This window comes from Magnolia sinica, chromosome 12, assembly GCF_029962835.1.
Source record: "Magnolia sinica isolate HGM2019 chromosome 12, MsV1, whole genome shotgun sequence".
In the NCBI taxonomy this organism is placed as follows: domain Eukaryota; kingdom Viridiplantae; phylum Streptophyta; class Magnoliopsida; order Magnoliales; family Magnoliaceae; genus Magnolia; species Magnolia sinica.
Genome location: NC_080584.1, coordinates 3251610 through 3275046, shown reverse-complemented (window position 1 = coordinate 3275046; position 23437 = coordinate 3251610). Strand labels below are relative to the sequence as shown.

The 23437-nt window shown below is 41.9% G+C and overlaps 1 protein-coding gene across 1 annotated transcript in view; it reads right to left on the bottom strand.

Annotated features, from left to right (window-relative positions):
* Positions 1–23437, bottom strand: part of LOC131220796 (vacuolar protein sorting-associated protein 53 A) — a 37656-nt gene that overhangs the window by 8516 nt on the left and 5703 nt on the right. Inside the window, exons 4-14 of the mRNA XM_058215639.1 lie at positions 7149–7299; positions 6659–6729; positions 5428–5552; positions 5055–5215; positions 4778–4919; positions 3143–3206; positions 1817–2014; positions 1688–1729; positions 1469–1573; positions 1315–1374; positions 1061–1138 (exon numbers count right to left, since the gene is read on the bottom strand). Coding sequence (XP_058071622.1) covers positions 1061–1138; positions 1315–1374; positions 1469–1573; positions 1688–1729; positions 1817–2014; positions 3143–3206; positions 4778–4919; positions 5055–5215; positions 5428–5552; positions 6659–6729; positions 7149–7299 — 1197 coding nt within the window. The remainder of the gene's footprint in view (positions 1–1060; positions 1139–1314; positions 1375–1468; positions 1574–1687; positions 1730–1816; positions 2015–3142; positions 3207–4777; positions 4920–5054; positions 5216–5427; positions 5553–6658; positions 6730–7148; positions 7300–23437) is intronic.

Sequence of the window (23437 nt, the reverse complement as noted above, 5' to 3'; positions counted from 1 at the left end):
AAGATTATCCGATCTTCACGTAATTCGCTCGAAACCATTTCCACCCTTGCATTTTGGTTCTACGGGGCACCCCCCAAGGTTTCCTCCTTCACATGGCTAGCGGGAAGGAAGCAGATTGTGACTATAGACAATCTTCAAAAGAGAGGTATGATTCTACCGAACATCTGTCTTCTATGTATGAGCAGAGCGGAATCAGTAGATCATCTGCTAATGCATTGCCCTTACACTCTTTGGATCCATATTTTCAATCTTTTCGAGGTGAATTGGATAATGCCAGTCCCGCAACTGCTTTGGACCTGGCATGCCGTTCTCTTCATGAGAGATAGGTTAGCTGAATGGCGGTTACTCCATATGCTTGGCCTTTGGAACTTATGGGCTGAACGCAATGCTCAGTGTTTCGACAACAAGTTTAAAATTTCAGATCAATCATGAGGAGAGTGAAAAGGGACAGTTGAATGGGCTACTGGGTGCCTTCATGTAGATTTGAATGTAGTATGTTCCCTTTTGGAAATGTAATCCTTTTGTTTGGATGTATTTCTTGTCTTGACTTTTTGTCAAGCTGTTTTTAATAAATTATTCATAATCCCTCAAAAAAATTAAAAGAAAAGATGGGTTTTTTTATGCCTAACTATTTTTTCAAGGATCAAAAGCGATACATACATGCATGCATAGCTACTTTTTCTAGCACCAATGGAATTTCTATAGTATAAGGCAATTCCTTTAAAAAAGCAGACTAATTTTTTATTTTTTTTTCATTTAATAGACATATAAAGGCCATCTACACTAACATATGAAAGGAAACATTCCAGGAGGTAGTTATATACTCAGACAACATCCATCCAAGTTCAACAAGAAATTCACCCTTTTTTTCACAATAAGGTGATGACTGATGAGCTACAGTTCAGCACGGACTGAGAATTATTATCGGTGATCCAGTTTACTACTGATCTACACTAGATTTCTTCAAAGTTATGAGGCAGCGTTATTACAAGAACCATATACCCTTACAAATTTAAGTGGTATCGTCTCAAAGAAAAAGTGTTTCCAATCAAGAATGTACCTTGAACAAGTTAAATAAAGTCTGATTCTTCGTCAAAGCGCTGCATCTCTTTAAGCTTCTCCTGATTATCAAAAATAACTGCATAGGACAGGATGAATAACTGAATCCATGAATCTACTACAAAAAGAATGGTTAAATACTCAAACTTAGAGGATGCTAACATGAACAGCCAAAGTTGAGAAGTAAAATAAAAAAGTTATACCAAAAAGGTCAACTATTAATCTGATTTCCCGCCTGCATGAATCTAACCTCACCTGCATGCTACTTGACAAAATATTGTTCTGACTTCCCTCCTCAGGATCCCAGGTTTCCTCCTATCATTAGAAATTTTATGGCATGAAGTATTATTTTGGCAAGAATGAAAAGAACAAACGTAAATTTCATGAAACATGTCACCCACAAAGATACCTGAAGAAGTTTATCCAAGCTCTCCATCAGAGTTTTTTCCTCCAGTTCTACATATACTGTCAAGTGTGATTCAAAACAAGATGAAATGATTCCACGAAAGTTGAACTGCCATGGTAGAAACATTCATCATGAGCTTTTATTTCTTGACCAAGACCTACAGTGAATAATAAGAAAACAAATTCACGTGATGCCAACATTTACAAGAATCAAAATGCTTACCCCAGCTCCAGGCACAGACAGATCTTTTTGGTTGTCCTTTTCCTATGATCACGAGATGAAAAGGAAGATTTAGATGAAAGAATGCAACAATAACCTTATCAAATATCTGATGCATTTAGTAGTGCATACTGATTCAGTCCCACTCCCATGGTGCACTGCAAGCTTCTTTTCATACTTCTTTCGAATATCTGAGACAGATTGGCTGTTACCCTCCCCTTTATCCACCTCTTCCATACTGCTCCCACCTTCTCTATTTCGAGAGCCAACCATCCCTCCACTAAACTTCTCAGCCAATTCCTCCTCAAATTCAAGAGTCCTCTGTAATGCCTGGAAATGTTGACCAAACATAGGAAACATCAAAGCTCCTTGAATTCTTCAAAACAAATTAACAAGGATTCCTCGACCTCCACATGACTGTCAAATTTTGAACAAATGATAGTACTTTTTTAAAACTTACAATCATTATTGAGATTTTTTAAAAATGGAGATCCATGGTCAACCTAAGGGCAGATAAGGCCAATACAAAGTGAAGGTCTAGAACTCCCTTGCTTTGCAAGACTGTTCACCATATCATTAGCCTCACAAGGGATATGTACTTTTATGTGGACATTGATACAGTCTCTGGAGACTCGACACCACTCACAGCAGCAAAAACAAAAACGAAAAATTTTTGACATGTTGGGAGAGGAGTTAGCAAATATCTTTTTCACAATATAGAAGAGATAAGCCACAATCAATCCCCAATTGCACAAAGCAAGCCATAGTGAAATCGCCTAGATTTTATAGGCTGGTAACAAAACGCTCGAACGATAAGAATGAAAGGGAATGGACTGGGAGAACCCCTAAGCATAACACAATGTTTCACTCTGCATATCATGAAGTAGTAGTACTACAGCTGCAGTGCAACTAGGTTTCCTTTCTGGGTCTTTAGTGCTAGTTTCTTTTCTTTTCTTGTTGGAGTTGATTTATTGGTCTTTGATCTTCAGAAAAGCTGTGTTGTACTGACTGGATGATAGATGTTTCCGTGGGGCAAAGATAATTATGTTCTTAAATCAACTCAAAAAGATTCTTATTATTAATTGTTTCCAGAGTGTACACGATGCTGTTTGGAAGCACCAAATGGACTTAACTAACAGTTAGTGAAGTAACTCCATTCCATAAGATTTATCCTTAATGCAAAATCTGAGCGAAGATTCAATAGCTTCATAGTTCTTTTCACAATGACCTGCATTTGTAAAGAATAATTTCTTTCTTCTACTCAACCTACAGAACAACTTTGGGTTAAAATCATTTTGGAGGAAAAAAAAAACCGAACATCATGTTTGCGTTTATCAGGCATATAAAACAGTGGATAGTGTAATAAAAGAGAGTAAATTAGATTTATATTTTTTAACACCAGTAAAAGCAAGCTTTTATGATAACTGAATCAACTAATACAAAAGTACAAAAAATTACCGTCAATAATGTTCCAACATCTGGCTTTTCCTTGAGATTATCAAGGATCTCCACAAGTTGTGTCCTGAAAATATAGGAATTACCAACTTACAGTCTTGTTGTGGCTGGCAAAGAACAAAACCTGAAAAAACTACATCTTCAAACAATCCGTCTTGCAAGGAAATTTTCAAAACTCCTAAAGCTCCATAGTTTTGGCACAATAAAATAAAATAAAATCAACCACCTAAAATTTAAAAAAAATTGGTGAACTTTAAAATGGAAAAGCCATCATAAAGGTTAGAATGTCTCATTTTTTCCCTCTCTCCCTCCATGACCCATTGACAGCAGAAATCAGGCTGGTCCACTCATCGATGGGCCACAACCACAAGTGTATTCGGATCAGGTGGGTAGCTTTCGGTTGTCCAAGTTTTCTATGGTGTGGTTACATGGTGTAAGCCACACCCATACATGTACTTTGGATCAGATTGGCAGTCATCGGCTATCCATTGTGTTTTACAATCGGCTACATGATGAGTGTGTCGGCATGCTTTTTGTATAAGGTGTTTAATACAGGGGCATTTTCACACCGGGCTCGAGTGGGGTGGCCTGTGGAATGCAGGGGCACACACGGGGTGGGCAGCCCGTGTCAGGCGGGTGGCTCGTGTGAGGCGGAACCCACGTGATGTGGGGCCCACGAGGGGGGTTCGGCTGAGGTCTTAACCCATGCGATGTAGGGCCTGGGCTATGAAATAAAGGGATTAATTCACCATGCTCTATCAATTCGAGCTTTTAGAGCAACTGGTTAATTGTCCTGCATCAAAGTAATATCAGAGCGGGAGGTCTTGTGTTCAAGACTCCTCACCAGGGTGATTAATGCAGGGGCATTTTCACACTGGGCTCAAGTGAGGTGGCCTATGGGATGCAGGGGCACACTCGGGGTGGGCAGCCCGTGTGAGGCAGAACCCATGTGATGCGGGGCCCACAAGGGGGTTCGGTCGAGGTCCTAACCCATGCGATGTGGGGCCTGGGCTATGAGATAAAGGGATTAATTTGCCACGCTCTATCAGTTCGAGCTTTTAGAGCAAGTGGTTAATTGTCATGCATCAATGTTCTTCATGGTGGGGCCAACCTTTGGATGGGTTGGATATTGTACACGCTTGACACACATAATCAAAGTAGTTCCTCTTGGGACTTCTATATACATGATCATTTGGGATGAATACTTCGTTCAATTTACATCACTGTCAGGAGCAACAAGTGAACACAAGTAAAATACATTTTTCTATCAAGAAAGAGTTGCTAAATATTGTGAATGGCCAGAAGCCAATAGAATATTTGAAGTGATATGATTGAATTATGACTTTAAAATTAAGAGCCCTAGCAGCAAGGGATTTGGTTGTCTAGCTAGTGCCCCTCCACTTTTGCCCCCCTTGATCTTGTGTGTGTGTATATTTGTCTCTTTCCTTTTCCAGTTTGTTTTGTTGTTTGTTTGAAGTGAATGACCAGAGGTTCTCTCATTTGTTTTGCCTGGGCTTGGGCTTCCCAGTGGCTTTTTTTTTTTTTGCTTCTGCTCATTCTTGCTTTAATAAATTCAAGGCCATCTTTACAAAAAGAAAAAGAAAAAATTATACAAATGTGAAGTTAAAGATAGCAAACCTTGTCAGCTTGCAAAACTGGATACAGAGCAAATAGGCAACATGCCATGCCGGTGGAAAGATTTTCCATATTTCCTCGTTAGTTCGCAGCCGTCGCTTGATCCATGCATACCTCCGTTCAGTTTTGTCCAATTTTGCCAGCTCTGATGAAAGGCCAAAAAGTGAGACACTTCAAAACTAACAGCAGTAATAAATTTGAGTAAGAACAGAAACTTGACGACTCAGGGCAGTTATTCCTTAAAACAAGTAAGAAAACACTAAAAGCAGCAAACAGAAACCTGCCCCTTCAAAAATTTGTCGATACGAAGTAAGTTCCTTGCTGCAAAAGTTTTTTACTAACTCTTCCCTCACAGATGGCTCCAAAGCATCAACAACCAAGCAAGCATCCGATAAGTGCTGCAGTAAATTGGCTTCTTCTGTCTCTTTCCCTGTACCTAAGCTGCAAAGATGAATAACGTTAAAAGTTACAAAATAAAGAAAAGACATTTGCATCGATCATTCTGAAATAAGCCTACATAAAAGAGAGACAGAAACAGACATTTGTTTACATTGTCAGCATAATATTTGTGCAATGAAGTTCCTGGATAACATTTACAGTAGCAAGTCCTCAAAATGGGCAGTGACCTACAGTTGAGTGTATAAAAAACATACCTCGCGAAGTCAGAGAATACGTGAGACTTGAGTATTTGTTTGATGTTCTTGAACTTCTCTCTCAGCTCAGTTATCTTTGGGACATCCCTGTAGGCTTCAAAGTGGCCACATAACTGGTTTACCGCCTGGAATGCAATTGGAATCCTGTATCAATAACCATGCTAACTACGTATGATACGTTTTACTTATGAATAATAAGAATCAACTTTCAAAAGCCAAACAATAAGAACCAACCTGGTGCATATAACACATCCAAAACAGAAGTCCAGGCAATCAACACCGGTTAAATGGTTGAGGTCACAAGTTGCCTTTGCAACCAGCTACTCTACGAACCCTACCGTTCTGTACATAGAAGGACATTTACTACCATTCACTTAGAAGGGCAGTTGGGTGCAGAATACATGGAGATCTATGAAATTATTAGCTATAGAAGCAAATGATTCTGCTGTCTAAGACTAGTATTACCACTTAACAATGATAGAATTTCATCATGGACAACCCCACCTTGGGGTAGTCTTTTTCTGGGTCGAGTGTTTTATTTCATCTTTTTTACCCTTAGAGGTTTTGTTTTGTCTTCTACCATCCATAAATATCATATATCTCCATATCACCCAAATATATCAAACTTCGTTCGTATCATTGCAAGTTTGCAACAGAGTACAGACACCACTATTCGCCAAAGGATCGGCCTCCCAATTTAAATGAGAGAACTTGAAGTTTGAAGATTGAGCAATGAATTTGAAAAGCACATGAAATATAAAGTTTGCATTCTAGGGAGAACCAGGCTCATACTCTGCAACACATGGTCCGCATCTGACGGGCCCCCTTAAACCTAGTGGATGAGACGGTTGTCCATATAATTAAATGACTTAACAAGTGAGTTAGCCAGAAGTTTAACAACTTAATGAAATTTAATTGAAGATATCATGTCATGCCCGATAGCATTAGAGAAATAGCATGCTGGTTATCATGATAATGAATAATAATCTTTGCTAGAAAAAAGGGGTGATATTACAGATATGCATTCAAAATAAAACAAAAATGGATCATCAGAGATGGAGCAAGATGAGATGCCAAATAAGAATAAACCAGGAAAAAAGATACTGTGAATCAAACAAAAGGCATCTTGGCCACTTTTTAATCTTCAAGGCAGAGGATATTGATAAATATATGTAGAAAACATAATCATAGAAGTTACACGGTTTGGATCAACTATTCATTATTACGATACCTCCAACTGTGCAGCTGCCTCCTTATACTGGCGTTTTGAAGCCATTACTTGAAGTTGCTCAACAGCCGAGACTGCAAATTTAGAAAGAAGAAAACAGAGAGGACATTGAAGTAAGAATAGAGGGGACACAATCTGATTAGGTACTCTTTTCTTTTTCTTTTTCTTTTTGAGAATTAACGATTTTATTAAGGAACGGGCCAAAGGCCCAAAAAGAATACAAACACAGCTACAAATCAAGCAAAGAACGAAGCACACAGGCTTCGGTGGGAGAAGCAATTGAAGCCCACTCAGCAACTAGGGATTTTGCCTTCTGAGTAATCCAAATGACTGACTCTGCCTTGTTCTCTAAACAGCGCTGATTACGCTCTGTCCAAATAGTCCAAGGAACAGCCGTGACCGCAAGCTGCCAAACCAATTTCCCCTCTTTCCAAATATCACAATTCAGGTTGCACAATGACCAATATAGAGCATGAGCTAACAAAAGGCTTACCGAGCATGGTAAGACGATGAAGAGCAGTAATTGTAGTTGTTATGTGCTTCTTCGCAAAGTCCAGCTTTTTTATGTCACGACAGATTTCCTGGACCATCGTTTCGCTTTGCTCAGCCTTGGTTTTTATTTCTCGTATCTTGTACATAAGTTCCTGTGTACCAAGAGAAAAGAAAATCCTAATAAGAGTAAGAAAACATTCAATGCACCATCAAGATATTTTGGACACATGTTAAAAGGTCAGTTGATGAATTAACCAATGCTAGAAAAGGAACAGTTATCATCTATAGAGGTGGGCATGGGACGACTCGATCCGGCTAACTCGACTCATCCAACTCATTCAGATCCAACTCGATTCGGCTAACTCAACTCGTCTGACTTGTTCAAATCCGACTCGACCCGAACCGAATGGGTGAGTCAGTCCAAACTGAGTAGGCTTCACCCAATTCGAACTCAAACCGAGTCGAGTTCGAGTTACCTAGTAACTCGAAACTCGATCCGGTTAGACTCGACTCAATCCGAAACCCGACTCGACTTGGGTTTGGGTATATATTTCTATCATCTCTAACCCTACCCACTGCACCCTACCCCAACCCGATCCCAAACTCTCTCTCTCTATCCCTCCCTCATCCTCCTCATCTTCCGAGCCCGGCAACCACCCACCACCATCACCCACCTCCTCCTCCTCCTCCTCTCCACTCTCTCAGTCTCTCCCTCCCTCATCTTTCAAACCGACTCAATGCCAACTTAACCCAATTCGGTACTTCTAACTGGATCGGACTCAGTCCAGATCAGTCCATGCCAGACCGAACTCGAATCGAGTCAGGCATGTTGGACACGGTATCGGGTCAGATCGAGTTCGGGTCAGGCCTATTTCAAAACCGGATCGAGTCGAGTCAACCCTAACTCAGTCTGACTCGACTCGATGCCCAGCTCTAATCATCTATGTATATTGTCACGTATATTGGCGTTAGGCACAAGGACCAAGGAAACCCTGACTTGTTGATGCATCCATCTAGTTATATGATAATGTCAAAAAATATATAGTTGCTTATGTTGGATTTGAAAGTTGAAAACAACATAGACTGTAAAAAAACAGAATTCAAAAAAGAAAATTAAGGAAGAAGTAAGAAGAAATCATCGAATTTGAGTTGAGGCATGATTTGGAATCACTCGACTTGAAGCTGAATTTGCCCTCCTTGGACACAGTAAGAGTCTTGGACAATCAACCTCTAGGATACAATTATAGCCTAGTCACAATGGTGTACTCAATGTACACCAGCTTGAATCAATTGTAGTCTTAACCCAAACCAAAAGTAGGCTTAAACCAAACTTGAAAAAATAAACCAAAGAGTTTCAATGCTTAATGATGTGAAAAATGGATAGGAAGAAGCCTTTAAATAGACTTTGAGTGGAGGCCCTTAAGGGTGTAAAGACACTCTTTTAAAAGGGTTAGGACAATTGGATTTAAACACAACTGGTGCGACCCTTGGGCTTGCCGACAATTGGGCCCAAACTAATACAGTTTTTTTTCTGAAAGAAAGGGAAAGGATGCAACTCTTCGGACCAGTACGAGTATACTCGCAGCGAATAGGCGCATCCACGCGCACGCACACCACCCACACCCGTGCTCACGCAAGCCCACAAGCACACCTGGCTCAACGCGCACATTACAAAGAAATTATCTATTACCAACACCCACATATCCCTTGAAGGCCAAGCCTTCTACAACAACTCTCACTTACAAACACTCTAGAAATCCCAAGGATTTCCAACATGGGAATAAAGGTAATACACAACAAAGAGACAAAAGGGTTGTTGAAATTTTTGGAGGAAAGTAGTATAGGAAAAAATATATATTTAAAATTACAACAATCCCCCACATGTTTCAAATTTTAAGACATTCCATGTTAAGGTGGAAGAGTTATGCACTGATATCGATGTCTATCAAACTTTAATCGACACTTGAGTAAGCAAGACAAGTTTACGGAAGTCGGGTGACAATCAGCCTTTAACATCTCCTTTAGTGTAAATTGGCTATATATGTCACTCACACAACTTTCTGCTAGAAGTGGTTCTGATGTTCGGTGCCTCTTGGGCAATGCACCAATACCTAGATTTCATGAGTACTCTAGAGAATTAACATATATTTTCATAGGAAGCGGCCCCTCCTCCACACTCATATAGGTGAATTCTATTAAGTGTATGTAGCAATTGGAGAAACCACTAATATATGACATATAGATGTATTATAAGTTCAAAAACTCACATTTATTCATTATTACTTGCACTGCCTACACCATGAAGCGGCATAATCATTGCAGTGCTAAAACATCTCCTAGTGTCTTGATGTTTACCCATTGAAAACCTATCTCATGGGATATACTGATTGGGTTGCCAACACTGGTAGATCAGGCTCAGCTCCATTCTCTTCAATGTATCAATGACCGACTTTTTAGAGAGTCCTTTGGCCAGAGGATCTACCAGATTCTTTTCTGACCACACAAAATCAAAAGCTATTACTCCATCATTCAATGATGTCTAACTATGTTGTGACGAGGCTTATATGTCTACTTTTACCATTGTAGATCTTACTTTTGGCCTTAATTATACGCCTATAACTGCTTGACAATCATAATGTAGAGATATAGTTGAAATAGGTTTTGACCAAGGAGGTATATCAACTAATAGGTTTCTAAGCCGCTTAGCTTTTAATCCTAGTTTCTCTAAGGCAATGAACTTAGCAGAGCAAGCGATACAGATCTACTTGGAAGACTTCCAAGAGACAACTCCTCTACCTAAAGTAAGCATATCCACTAATCTTACTTTCTATAAAGCAATGAACTCGAATTCCATAGTGGACTGAGTGATATAAATCTGATTGGAAGACTTCCAAGAGACAACTCCTCCACCTAAAGTAAACATATCCACTAATGCACTTAGTTTCACTGAAATCAGTAATCCAGTTAACATCTCTATATCATTCTAATATAACATGAAAACCACTATAACGAATACCATATGCCTTTTAAATATTTCAAAATTTTAGACAAAGCATTCCAATGTTCATATCCAAAACTATGTATATCTACTTAGCCTCCCTAATGCAAAAGGTATGTCAGGTCTAGTACAATTAATAAGATACATAAGACTACCAATTACTTTAGAATATTTGAATTGTGATATAGCTCTGTCTTTATTCTTTTTAAGATGCACCATATAATCATAAGGTGATGCAGGACAATTAACCACTTGCTCTAAAAGCTCGAATTGTTAGAGTATGGTGAATTAATTCATTTATCTCGTAGCCCAGACCACACATCTCATGGGTTAGAACCTCGGCCAAACCCCCTTCGTGGGCCCCAAATCACATGGGCCGCTCACCCCGAGTGTATCCCCGCATCCCACGAGCTACCCCACTCGAGCCTGGTGTGAAATGCGCATTAATCACCCCCGGTGAGGAGTCTCGAACACGAGACCTCCTCCGTGGGCCCCAAATCACATGGGTCACACACCCCGAGTGTGCCCCTGCATCCCACAGGCGACCCCACTCAAGCCTAGTGTGAAAATGCCCCTGCATTAATCACCCCTGGTGAGGAGTCTCGAACACGAGACCTCCTACTCTGATACCAATTTGATGCAGGACAATTAACCACTTGCACTAAAAGCTCAAACTGTTAGAGTATGGCGAATTAATCTCTTTATCTCACAGCCTAGGCCCCACCTCTCATGGGTTAGGACCTCAGCCGAACCCCCTTCGTGGGCCCCAAATCACATGGGCCTGTTGAAGTGATAAAGTCCCTTGATATACATTGATACACCACACTCTGACAGCTTAAGCTTTTGAAGTGAATGGTTGTTTGACACGGTATCAAAGCGGAAGGTCCTATGTTCGAATCTCGAGAGCAGCAAATATGCCTCGCTAATATATTATTCTCCCACGGGGGGACAGGAAAATCAGGTCCGGCCCAGGGACCGGGAAATTAAGCCCAGCCTATTTATGATGTGATTGTCCCTCCACCTTCGTCAATATGTTCCTGTGCAGACTTCCCACCTCGCACGTGCGGGGGGGTGTTGAAGTGATAAAGTCCCTTGATATACATTGATACACCACACTCTAACAGCTTAAGCTTTTGGAGTGAATGGTTGTTTGACAGGGCCGCCCATCCCGAGTGTGTCCCCGCATCCCACGGGCTACCCCACTTGAGCCCGATGTGAAATGCGCATTAATCACCCCTAGTGAGGAGTCTCGAACACGAGACCTCCCCCGTGGGCCCCAAATTGCATGGTTCACCCACCCCAAGTGTGCCCTTACATCCCACAGGCAACCCCACTCAAGCCCAGTGCGAAAATGCCCCTGCATTATAAGGAGTGTTAATAGGTAAAAAGTCAAAGTCGTTAAATCTTTTTAACATCTTTTCAACGTAATGAGATTGAGGTAAGATGAAACTACCATTCCTCCTGATCACCTTGACTCCTGATATAATATTAGCTTCTTCCAAATCTTTCATATCAAATTTTGATGACAAGAATTTCATAATTGAATCAACTAATTTAATATTAATTCCAAAGAAAAGCATGTCATCTACATAAAGACGGATAATAACATCTTCATTTTCTGATAATTTACTGTATACAAATCTATCTTCATCATTTATTTGATATCCATTTAATTTCATAACATTATTGAATTTTTCATGCCATCGTTTAGGGGCTTGTTTCAAACCATATAATAATAAACTTTAGTTTATTTACCTAAAAATTTGTAAACCTCGGGTTGTTGCATATATATTTTTTCTTTTAATTCTCTATTTAGGAATGTTATTTTAACATCCATTTGGTGTACTACTAATTTGAATATAGATGTTATTGCTATTAGGACCCTAACTGTTATGATTCTAGTTATAGGAAAATATGTGTCGAAGTAATCAATCCCTTCTTTTGTTTAAAGCATTTAACAACTAACCTAGCATTAAACTTATCAATGGTTCAATTTGATTTTTGTTTTTCTCTTAAACACCCAATTACAATCTATTAGTTTATTTCTAGGCAGTAGGTTTACAATTTTCCAAATATTATCAGATACTATAGATTCCAATTCATCATTAATGGCTTATTTCCAAAACGTTGCATCTGGTGAATTAATTACTTCTGAGTATGTTAGTGGATCATCTTCTATTAAGAAAGGAGAAACAATATCTAAGATTAGTTTCTTTCCTAACTCTTTTACTTGTCCTCATTTTTATCTTCTACACGTCTACTAGTTGATATAAATTCTATTTGACTTATTTCTTTTATTTCTACGAGCTAAAAATTCATAAGAAATATATTTTTGAAGAAATTTGCATCTCTTGCTTCAATTATAGTACTTGGATCTAGAATATTATTCTTAGATTTTAAAACTAGGAATTTGTGTTGCACTATGTTTTGCATATCCTATAAACACATAGTCAGTTATTATGAGTCTATGACCTAATTCCTCTTCTTAATGTCCGGTAACCCTACCTTAACAAGACACGCAAGACACCCCCACACTTTTAGATATTTATAACTAGGAGTGTGATTTTTTCAAAGTTCATAGGTTGTTTTCCCAATTGTTGCCCCGATTTTCCCCAGTGATAACAATTTCCCTTTTTCTTGAATTGTTTTCTTTTCTTTTTTAACCTACAGTCATTAATATGATGTCCTCATTTTCTACAATGATAGCAATTCCCCTTCTTTTTATTTGTCTGACTTGATTCCACTAGGTTTGCCTTTAAGGCCATCTCAATTGCATTTTCTTTTGTCTATGTTTCTATTAGCCTCCTCAGTTCTAATGTGTACAATTATATTCTCCATGTACATGCCATTTTTCTCATGTTTCATTTTTTTTCTTATATTCTTTCCAGAAATGTGATAATTTGTCTATAAGAGCTCTTGCTAGAAAAAACCTCATCCAGTTTCATTCCTTCAATATAGAGTTCATGTGATAATCATGAATCTAGTTAGTGACAAGTTTATCATTTGTCATCACATAGTGAAAGAAATTAACGATGACATATTTCTTAGCCCCTGCATCTTCTAATATATATTTATTCCTTAAAAGCAACCTAGATGTCTTTCGCAGATGCATAAGAAACATAAACATCGTATAATTCATTAGAGGCAGCATTCCGAATATAATTTTTACAATTATTGGCATCTCTAATGTGAGTTTCATTTGTTAGATCAAACTGAGACGATTCAAACAAAACGTAGAAAACCTTTAGAGTTTCCAGTGAAAAGCTCAAATTTCTTTTCCACCGTTTAAAAATTTCCATAGAGAGGTTCAATTTTGGACAAGTCAGTCATAGCACTAACTGTGATAGGGGCCATAATTTAATTGTTTTTCAAATTCAACTTCAAGATTGCTTCAATTTTAATTTTTTCCCTATTTTGGGTATTTCAAAATTTCCCATTGATGAGGACATTGTGCGCCCGCCGCCTACACGCACACGCACGCCACCCCCCCTATGCACGTACGTACGCAGAAGGAGGGCCCCACCATCGATCTGGTTGGATGACGACGTCCAGGGAGGGCCTCCTAGCTAGAAGACGAAGTTTTGGTTCAAAAGGGTGAGCCTGATAGCCAAGAAAAACCCATCATGAGACCTCATGATTGTGGCTCACTCGTCAGATTGATGTCGTATTTTAGGTTTTGCTTATTGTTATTATTTAGAACATCGTGAACACTTTGGATTTCTTTGTTTGGTTTTTATTTTAGTTTACTTTACCGCCAAGTAATATGTTGCGCACATGGTGCGAGTTTTGGGGTATAGGATTTTCCCTATAAATAGGCACCCCTTGTAGTTCTTTTCATTCAATCAAGCTTAATAAAAAAATTTCTACTTTATTTTTCTGCTCTCTTCGTGAGTTGTGGAAGAATTCAAAAGTGGGTGTGAAGCCCTCCCTTTTTGAAGGGCTAACTACGTGGTGTGAAGCCACATCTATCCCCATCCGTCGCTACCCTCTCCCATCCATATACCTCATCTTTTATCATCATTATTGCTTTGAAATTCCCAGCCTTTGCAGCTATTCATCCCCCTACAGCCAGTTTCCATAATCTGGACCTATAGGAGGGTTGAAACTTCGGTGGAGCACTACGCCTCGACCTTACATCGGATCGTCGTCAAATTTGGAGGGATTGGAGGTCTCCTCAGGCTGACCAAGGTCTAGGTGTCACTTTGAGGAGGTGGGCTTCCATCACACGTGCGGCTAGCCCACCCGCGCACGTGCATCAGCTCCGGGTCACCATCTGCACGCAGGAGCTTTCTCCGGGTCAGGTTTTCCTCTTTTCATTCCTATTTCCTAAACCCTAGCCTTAGTTTACATTAGCCCTAATTTATTTGCCTTTTTTTTTCACCCTAGGGTTCTTTGAATTGAAATTGGGGAATCCCTTGGATTAGAGACTGATTCTTATGCATGTGTGGTTGATTTTTATTTCCCTTTGACATCGTTTGGCTTATAATTTTTATTGGTCCAGCCCCAGCCTGTGTCGGCCTAGACCCGCATAGATTCCCCTTTCATTGAATGTTTGGACTATCATGTGGAATGTGGAATTTGTATAATTGTTTCTGAATTGGTATGATCTAAGCTTGAATTCTTGCACATCATACTTGAATTTCATGTCCTGCATTAAATTTGGTATCAAAGCCTAGGGTTCTTGTAGGGGAATTCACCACATGTTTAGGATTTAGTTTGTTTGAGTCCTTCATGCATCCAGTCCATCATATATAGTTGTTAGAAAACCGTAGCCCCTAATATATATATAGCTAAATTTTCGTAACGGTGTGTAGTGTCCTTCATATAGTCTCGTAGGGTCATTTAGTTTTTAGACACATATAGTTGCCGTTGCAGGTCCTTCAGTTGAGCAAGTCAGTGTATGCCCACACGTACGAATCGTGGTTTTGGTTTGCACCCCACACTAAACATGGAGCAACTGCAAGAAACAGTGGCCAAGTTAGCCCAACAGGTTGAGTCCGAATAAGCAATTGGAACAATGCATAGATAAACGTCTTGAATAAATAGAAGCCTCCTTCAGGGCAAACCCCACCATTGGGGAGGATGCCCAATCTCAGGCAGTTGGTCAAGAGGTTAGACCAAGGAATGGAGGCAGCCAAGAAACTGGTCATGGGCGCGTACCTGTGCACCCACCTCGTGAGGGACATCATGATCAATATGACCCAGATACACAACTCCTCAAGGGAGTTAGGGTAGATGCCCCTACATTTGATGGTCACTTGGACCCTAAAGCTTTTCTAAATTGGCTGGCGGATATGGACCACTATTTTGAGTGGTATGATATGTCGGATGCTCGACGAGCCAGATTCGCCAAGATGAAGCTTGTGGGTCAAGCAAAGAGGTTTTGGGCGACGGTTGAGCGAAAGAAAGAAAGAGCGTGGGAACTCCCAATAATTCATTGGGTAGAGATGAAAGAAACACTTAAAGAAAAGTATCTCCCTTTCTCTTATCACTTAAGATTGATTAAGGAGTGGCAGTCTCTTCAACAGGGTTCCATGAGTGTTGTGGACTATATTGAGAAGTTTCAAAAATACTCAACCCGCTATGAGGTTGATGAGGACCCAGTACTTACCCTTGCTCGTTTCAAAATGGGCCTCCATCCTGACATCAAGAGAGAATTGCTCGCTGAAGAGATAGACACTATTGAACAATTGTACCAAGTAGTGTTGGATGTCGAGCAATACCTTAAAGCATCTGTGGAAAGACGGTTTGACTTTCGCGAATCCGGTGCTAAGGCCATCCCCTTTGGGGCTAGACCTAACACAGGATTCCAAAACAAACCTTCTCCTAATGTTCAGCCCAGACCCAAGGATGATAAGGGTAAAGAGATTGTCAGGTCTAGTTCGCGTGGAAGCGGGGCCACTAGGTGTTTTAGGCGTCAGGGGTTTGGTCATTTTACTCACCAGTGCGGCACGAGAGAGGACACCAAAGTACTCCTTATTGATGGGCAAGTAGAAGTAGTGCCTTCAGAGAGTGATGGTGAGGAGGAATATGAGTCAGTCGAAACCCCTAGTGATGAGGAAGAGAGAACGCAAGAGTCTGCAACCCTCGTAATTATGTGTTGCGCTTTGGCTCAAGCCAAGAGCACCGATGACTGGTGCCGCAACACGAACTTCTACACTTATGCAAAATGTGGGGAAAAGAGCTGTAAGATGATCATGGATAGTGGTAGTTGTACCAACGTGGCATCGACTAGCACTATGAGTCGTTTGGGTTTGAAGCTGGAAGCCCATCCTCAACCCTACAGAGTCTGTTGGGTTGATGAAACATCCATTCCAGTCTCGCACCGTTGTCTTGTCCCTATTCAGTTTGGATCATATAAAGACACAATTTGGTGTGATGTTGTTCCTATAAATGTGGGCCATATCATTTTGGGTAGGCCGTGGCTCTATGACAAGAATGTCACCATATTTGGTCGTTCAAATGTGTGTACGTTCTGGTTTGAGGGCAAGAAATTCAAGCTAAATCCTTTGCCACCCAAGAATACTACTGGAAAAGAGTCCACCACATAAAGTGGTGCGAGGGGCCTAAAAGAAGTAAAGTCGAAGTCCAAGTCCAAACCGCTTCATATTTTGAATGCCAAAGACTTTGAGCGAGAAACAGAAGCGGACTCGACGATATACGCCCTTGTGGTTAGAGAGAGTGTAACCAGAGACTAGCGTAGAGTTACCCACTGAGGTCATTCAGGTAGTACATGAGTTTCGTGATGTCTTTCCTTATGATCTACCGAATAAGCTTCCCCCTATGAGGGATATAAAGCATGCCATTGATTTAATCCCTAGGGCGACTCTACCAAACCTCCCGCATTACAGAATGAACCCAAAGGAGCACGCTGAGTTGAAGAGGATGAACTCCTAGAGAAGGGTTTTATTCGAGAGAGCATGAGTCCGTGTGCCGTGCCCACCCTTCTTACACCTAAGAAGGATGGTACATGGAGGATGTGTGTTGATAGTAGGGTCATCAACAAAATCACAGTCAAGTATCGGTTTCCCATACCGCGTCTTGATGACATGCTAGATATGATGGCCAATGCTACTATCTTCTCAAAAATTGACCTCAAAAGTGGGTATCAGCAAATCCATATACGCCCTGGTGATGAGTGAAAGACGGCCTTCAAGACGAAGGATGGGCTATATGAGTGGCTAGTTATGCCTTTTGGGTTAACTAATACCCCAAGCACTTTTATGCGTGTGATGACCCAAGTGTTGAGACCCTTCATGGGGAAGTTCCAGGTCATATACTTTAATGATATCTTGATTTATAGCATAACCAAGGAGCAACACCTCAACTATTTGAGGCAGGTTTGTGGGATCCTTAGGGCCGAGAAGTTGTACGCCAACCTAAAAAAGTGCGCGTTCTTGTCTAATAGTGTGATCTTCTTAGGTTTTATTGTGTCAGTTGATGGCGTATCAGCGGATCCCGAGAAGGTCAAGGCCATCGTTAATTGGCCTAAACCCCGCAATATTCATGAGGTGCGCAGCTTTCATGGCTTAGCCACCTTTTATAGGTGGTTCATTCGAGGCTTTGGTTCCATTGTGGCTCCCATCAGGAACTGCATAAAAAAGGAAGAGTTTCAATGGACAAAGACCGCCTCAAAGGCCTTCAAGGAGATAAAGGTCAAGATGACCAAAGCTCCAGTCACGCGACTTCCAGATTTTTCAAAAGCTTTTGAAGTCGCATGTGACGCGTCAAGAGTCAGCATAGGAGGAGTACTTAGTCAGGAAGGGCACCCTGTCGCTTTTTTTAGTGAGAAACTGAATGAGGCGAAACAAAGATATTCCACCTAAAACAAGGAATTCTACATGGTAGTGCAATCACTACGCCATTGGCGTCATTACCTATTACCATAAGAATTCGTCTTGTTCTCGGATCACGAGGCCTTGAGATACTTGAACTCTCAGAAGAAATTCAGCCCAGGCATGCCAAGTGGGTTCAATTCCTTCAAGAGTACACTTTCGTGCTTAAGCACAAGGCCGGTGTCGAGAATAAGCCTGCCGACGCGTTGAGTCGTTAAGTCACACTACTCATGTAAGACCCGTGTCCTAGTCCGTACCGTTCCATCAGCTTCCGCGGTCCTTCCGGTCAAATTTCGGCAACCTTCGCACCGTATCCGACGTTTGCGCGCGATCCTAAGCCAGGTCCCGCACACCGACGTCGGCTCGATCCGAAACTTGTATCATAGCGACCGCGTCGTCGCCGCGGTTCCAACGCCGTGACTTGCGCACCGAACCGATACCCAGGCTAGAAGATGTCGATCTGCGTTTATTCCGAAGAAACACCGCGCGTTGCGGATTTCGAGGGAATCTCTACAATTAGTCTCATCAATCAACCATAAATGCATCCCATACCTCAAGTACTACAACCCATTCCCTCCTTTTTCAAAAGTCCACCCTCTTTCCACCTCACCACTCCTCTTTTTCCAAATTTCAACCTCAACCATACCACTTTTACAAATTTTCAACCCAACTCATCACCCATCACACCTCACCCATCCATATCATCTCTCTCTCTCTCTCATTTCTTAAATCTCCCAAGCAACCCAAGCCTCACATGTCCAAGCTTCCCTCTCCCTCCCAAGTTTGGTCCACCTTCTCATCTCTCATCTACACCCTCTCATCTCTCATCCATACCATTAATCTCTCATCATCCACCGTCCAAGGCAAAGGCAAGGAGCATTTGAAGCCAAGGGAGCAAGGAGGAGGCTTAAAGGTTGAGTGATCCACCATTGAAATCTTGATCTTTAGGGCCCACTTGTTGTGGGACCCATTTTGATGTATGTGTTGTATCAATTGAGGGCCCATAGTGGAGGGGTCCCTCCTCTCTATCTCACCGTATATTTCTCTCTCTTTCGTTGTGATGGTGTGGATCCCACCAATATGTGTTACATCTACCCCGTCCATCTACATCAGACGATGTGGCCCACTCTATTACTGGTGATGATCCACACCATCCACTGTTTGGATGGGCCCAATGCATCTTTTTATATATGTATATATATATATATATATGTGTGTGTGTGTGTGTTATATTTTATATAATATATATATATATAATATATAATATAATATGTATTTTTATATATATATAATATAAGATATATATTATATGTATATGCATATATATTGGTGGGCCACGTCCACGTGGGACCCACCACAATGATGTGATTATGTAAGTCGTCCAGCGTCCCTGGACGCTGGACGTTGGCAACGGTGAAGTGTTAACTGGCATGGGTGTGTACTTTAAAAAAAAAAGAGAAAGAAGTGGTGGGCCTCTCATGCAAGCCCCACCCTGATGTATAAGTCAAATCCAAGCCGTCCATCCTCTTCCTCAGATCATTTTAGGCGTTGAGCCGAAAAATGATCTCAATCTGAGCTTATGGTGGGCCATAGCATAGCGAACAAGTTTCCTACCATTGAAATACATCCCGATGCTGCTGTACATCAGAAAACTATTCAATATTGGTCTCGATAGATTTGTATCGAGCCACAGGGGCCAATGAATGGTGTGGATCTTGCTGATGTGGGCCCCGCCTGTGGAAAACCACAGAAAAATGATATTTTCAAAGAAAAACAATAGCAGCAACTGCTGCCACCACTGACAGCAGGCGCAGGCAGCGCCTGCGCTGGACCGCCTGACGGACGGACGGGCTGGGGCTCACGGCCCCAGCTGTGGGCCCCACTTTGATGCGTTTGGACCATCAGAACCGTGCATTTGATGGGTCCCCACGGACCAACCGTCCATCCCAAAAATCTGCCTTATACGGAACTCATGTGGGCCATACCATTTAAAATCATGTGAAGACATGCCAAAACATATAAAATTACTTGGTGGGGCCTACCTGAGTTTTGGATGTTGCTGAAATTCGGTCTGGACCGTCAGTCAGGTGGGACACATATAATGGGTGGGCTGGATTTGTGAACCACATTTCGGTGGGCCCCACGTCCACCCCCATCCAGGTGGCCTTATAAACAGGTTGGACGTTAAATAAACATTACAGTGGGCTCCCTGCCCACGTGACCTGCTCAACAGGTTAGATGATAAATAAACATTTCGGTGGGCCCTCCCTTCCTGCGTGGACCTGTGAACAGGTTGGGCGCAAATAAACATTTCAGTGGGCCCCTGGTCCACACGACCTATCAACAGGTTGTATGGAAAATAAACATTACAGTGGGCCCATTTTGGACGGAAAATAAATATTACAGTGGGCCCTATCCAGGCCCACGTGACTTTATGAATAGATTGGATGATAAATAAATATTACAGTGGGCCTTACCCTGGTCCACATGACCTTATGAACAGTTGGTTGGAAAATAAACATTATGTTGGGCCCCAGGTTGCTTGGAAAATAAACACTACTGTGGGCCCCGGTCTGACTGACCTTATCAATGGGTTGGATGGGAAATAAACATTATGTAGGCCCCACATGGGACCCACTTATGTATGTATTGTAAACCACACCCTCCATTAGTGTGGGCTCCATCATGATGCCTGTGTTTCATCCAACTGTCCAACCGTTTTGGAGATAAATTAAGGCCCATTGTGGAGGCCCATCTTCATGTATTGGTGGTCCTTGTTGAGGCCCACCTTGATTTGTATTAGGGCCCATATGATGAGGCCCACTGTGATGTATGCAAGGCCCATGTGACTAAGCCCATGTTGATGCAATTGTGGCCCGTCATTGAGGCCCACCTTGATATGTATATACGAGACCCATGTATGGGGCCCATTTGATGTACTGGAGGCCCATAGGTCAAGGCCCAATACGTCATACATAAGGCCCACTGATAGGCCCATGCTTGTAGTGTAATTCCACCATGGTATATATGTTGATTTTGTAACGGGCCACGCCTTGGGAGCAATGCTGGTTTGACGTCCACATTGAATGGGTAATGTTGGTTAAATGTCCGCATTATAACTCTCCCTAAGGCCCACTGATAGGCCCATACTTGTGGTAAGTAGGCCATCTAGGCCCATCTCCGTTATGCACAGAGCTCATCTCTTTATATATGTTTAGTATAGATCCATGATTCATGATCATTCGCATCATATGTATGCCTGATGTGAGGAGTGACCGATCATAGCATATGCCTTCGGGCGGACTGTTTATGGGCTCCCTGATAGGCGAAGTTGCCTCATATAAGTGCATGGTACACGCAGGACTGCTTGCATGACTGATAGTGTGATTCATGCACTTGCATTTGTGTGATTGTAGTTACTGTATGCCCTAGCCACATCAGGGCCATAGCCTCCACAGACACATCGTGGATGGCAGGATTGGATACCGGAAATATTTGGTTCTAGCATACGGGCGTCATAGATGTCCCTGGGTGAAAATCCCTAAACCCGATGGTACCAGAGGATGACTCCAACGTCGAGACCGAGTGGATATATGAGCGCATGAGGGCCGAATACCAGGAGGCCGCGTCTCCCACTGTGTCGTGGTCTGTTGGAAAGGAGTGTGGCCTTACTCGCCCGAGGGTAAGGGCAATACTAGGCTGAGTTTGACCAGCTCGCGAATAGGTCCGCTATCGACGTGCCGGATAGGTATTGGCAGACTATTGGCCAGGCGGATAATGAGGTTTCTTACGCTCAATTGGACTGTGCGGCTAGGAGAGCGACAGTGCCATTTGGAGTGTATTGAACCCCGGTGATTATCCAGAATGAGAACTGTACTGATATATGATGAAGTTTGGCATGCTTGAGTTGCATCTCGTATCGCATGGCTGTGTTATGGCCGATAGCATTCATATCTTGCACTGCATAGCCTTGGTATGGCTGATTGCATTCATGTGCTCATCACCATGATTCCACATTACTCTGACCTTGCATTTTGAGCACGCTTATATTGCGCACATACTTACACCACCCTCTAAGCTTTCTATAAGCTTATGCACGATTGATGCGTGCAGGTGACGCTAGGACGCAGTCGCAGCCTTAGTTTCGCTGTAGTTGGACCGTGCAGACGAGCTTTGGAGTTTCTATCTTTTGCACTATCTTATATTTTTCCCCTTTCAGACGCATTGTACTCAAAAGTTTTTTTATCATAGTGGATTTTGTGGTGGTGTTCTTGTGGTTATTGTTTGTGGGTTATGCTCATTATGAATCAGACTGATGATTATAAATCCTCCTTGTAGTATCCCAGGATCGGAACTTGGTGAATGGGTGCCGGGAGCCGAGAATGGGGTTCTACGGAGGCTGTCGGCGCTGGATTCGGCGGTCGGGAATTTTGTGAGCCCGGTTTCCGAGTTCAGGGCGTGACAACTCAACTCCATAAGCATTGAAGTTACGGGCCTTGAGCGCATCAAAGAAGAGTATTCTACATGTCCAGATTTCGGAGTTGTGTATGAGTCGTTGTTGGAGAGTCCGTCAGGAGCTAACAGTGAATATTTGATTTTGGACGGATATTTGTTTAGGAGTGACCGCTTGTGCATACCACACACCTCCCTCCGTGATTTCTTATCTGGAAGTTACATTCAGGGGGGGTCGCAGGTCATTTTGTTCGTGACAAGACCATTGCCCTAGTGGATGATAAGTTTTATTGGCCAAGCCTCAAGCGAGATGTGGCCAAAATTATAGGGCAATGTCGTACTTGTCAACTGGCAAAGCAAAGGAAACAGAATACAGGATTATACACACCTTTGCCAGTCTCATTCATCCCTTGGCAAGACATCAGTATGGACTTCGTGCTTGGACTTCCCAAGACTATTCAGAAACACGATTCCATATTTGTTGTCGTAAACCGTTTCTCTAAAATGGCCCACTTCATTCCTTATTCTAAGACCTCCGATGCATCTCATGTTGCCAAGCTGTTCTTTAATGAGGTCATCAAACTGCATGGGTTACCAAAAACCATAGTGTCTGACCGTGACATGCGCTTTATGAGTTACTTTTGGAAGACACTATAGCACATGATAAACACTAGGCTCCAATTTTCTACTGTCTACCACCCTCAGACCGATGGCCAGACTGAGGTGGTTAATAGGAGCCTAGGGAGTATACTTTGATGTTTAGTGAGGGAGCATACCAGGACATGGGACACCGTACTATCCATGGCCAAGTTTGCATACAATAGTTCTGTCAATAGGTCCACAGGTCTAAGTCCTTTTGAAGTCATTACTAGTTACAAGCCTAGGAAGCCTATTGATTATCCCCATGTCAGTCCCATATGCCATCAGAGTCTGCAAAGTCTTTTGCGCATCACATATATTCATTGCATCAAGAAATCAGGCGAAAGATCACTACTAGTAATGAAC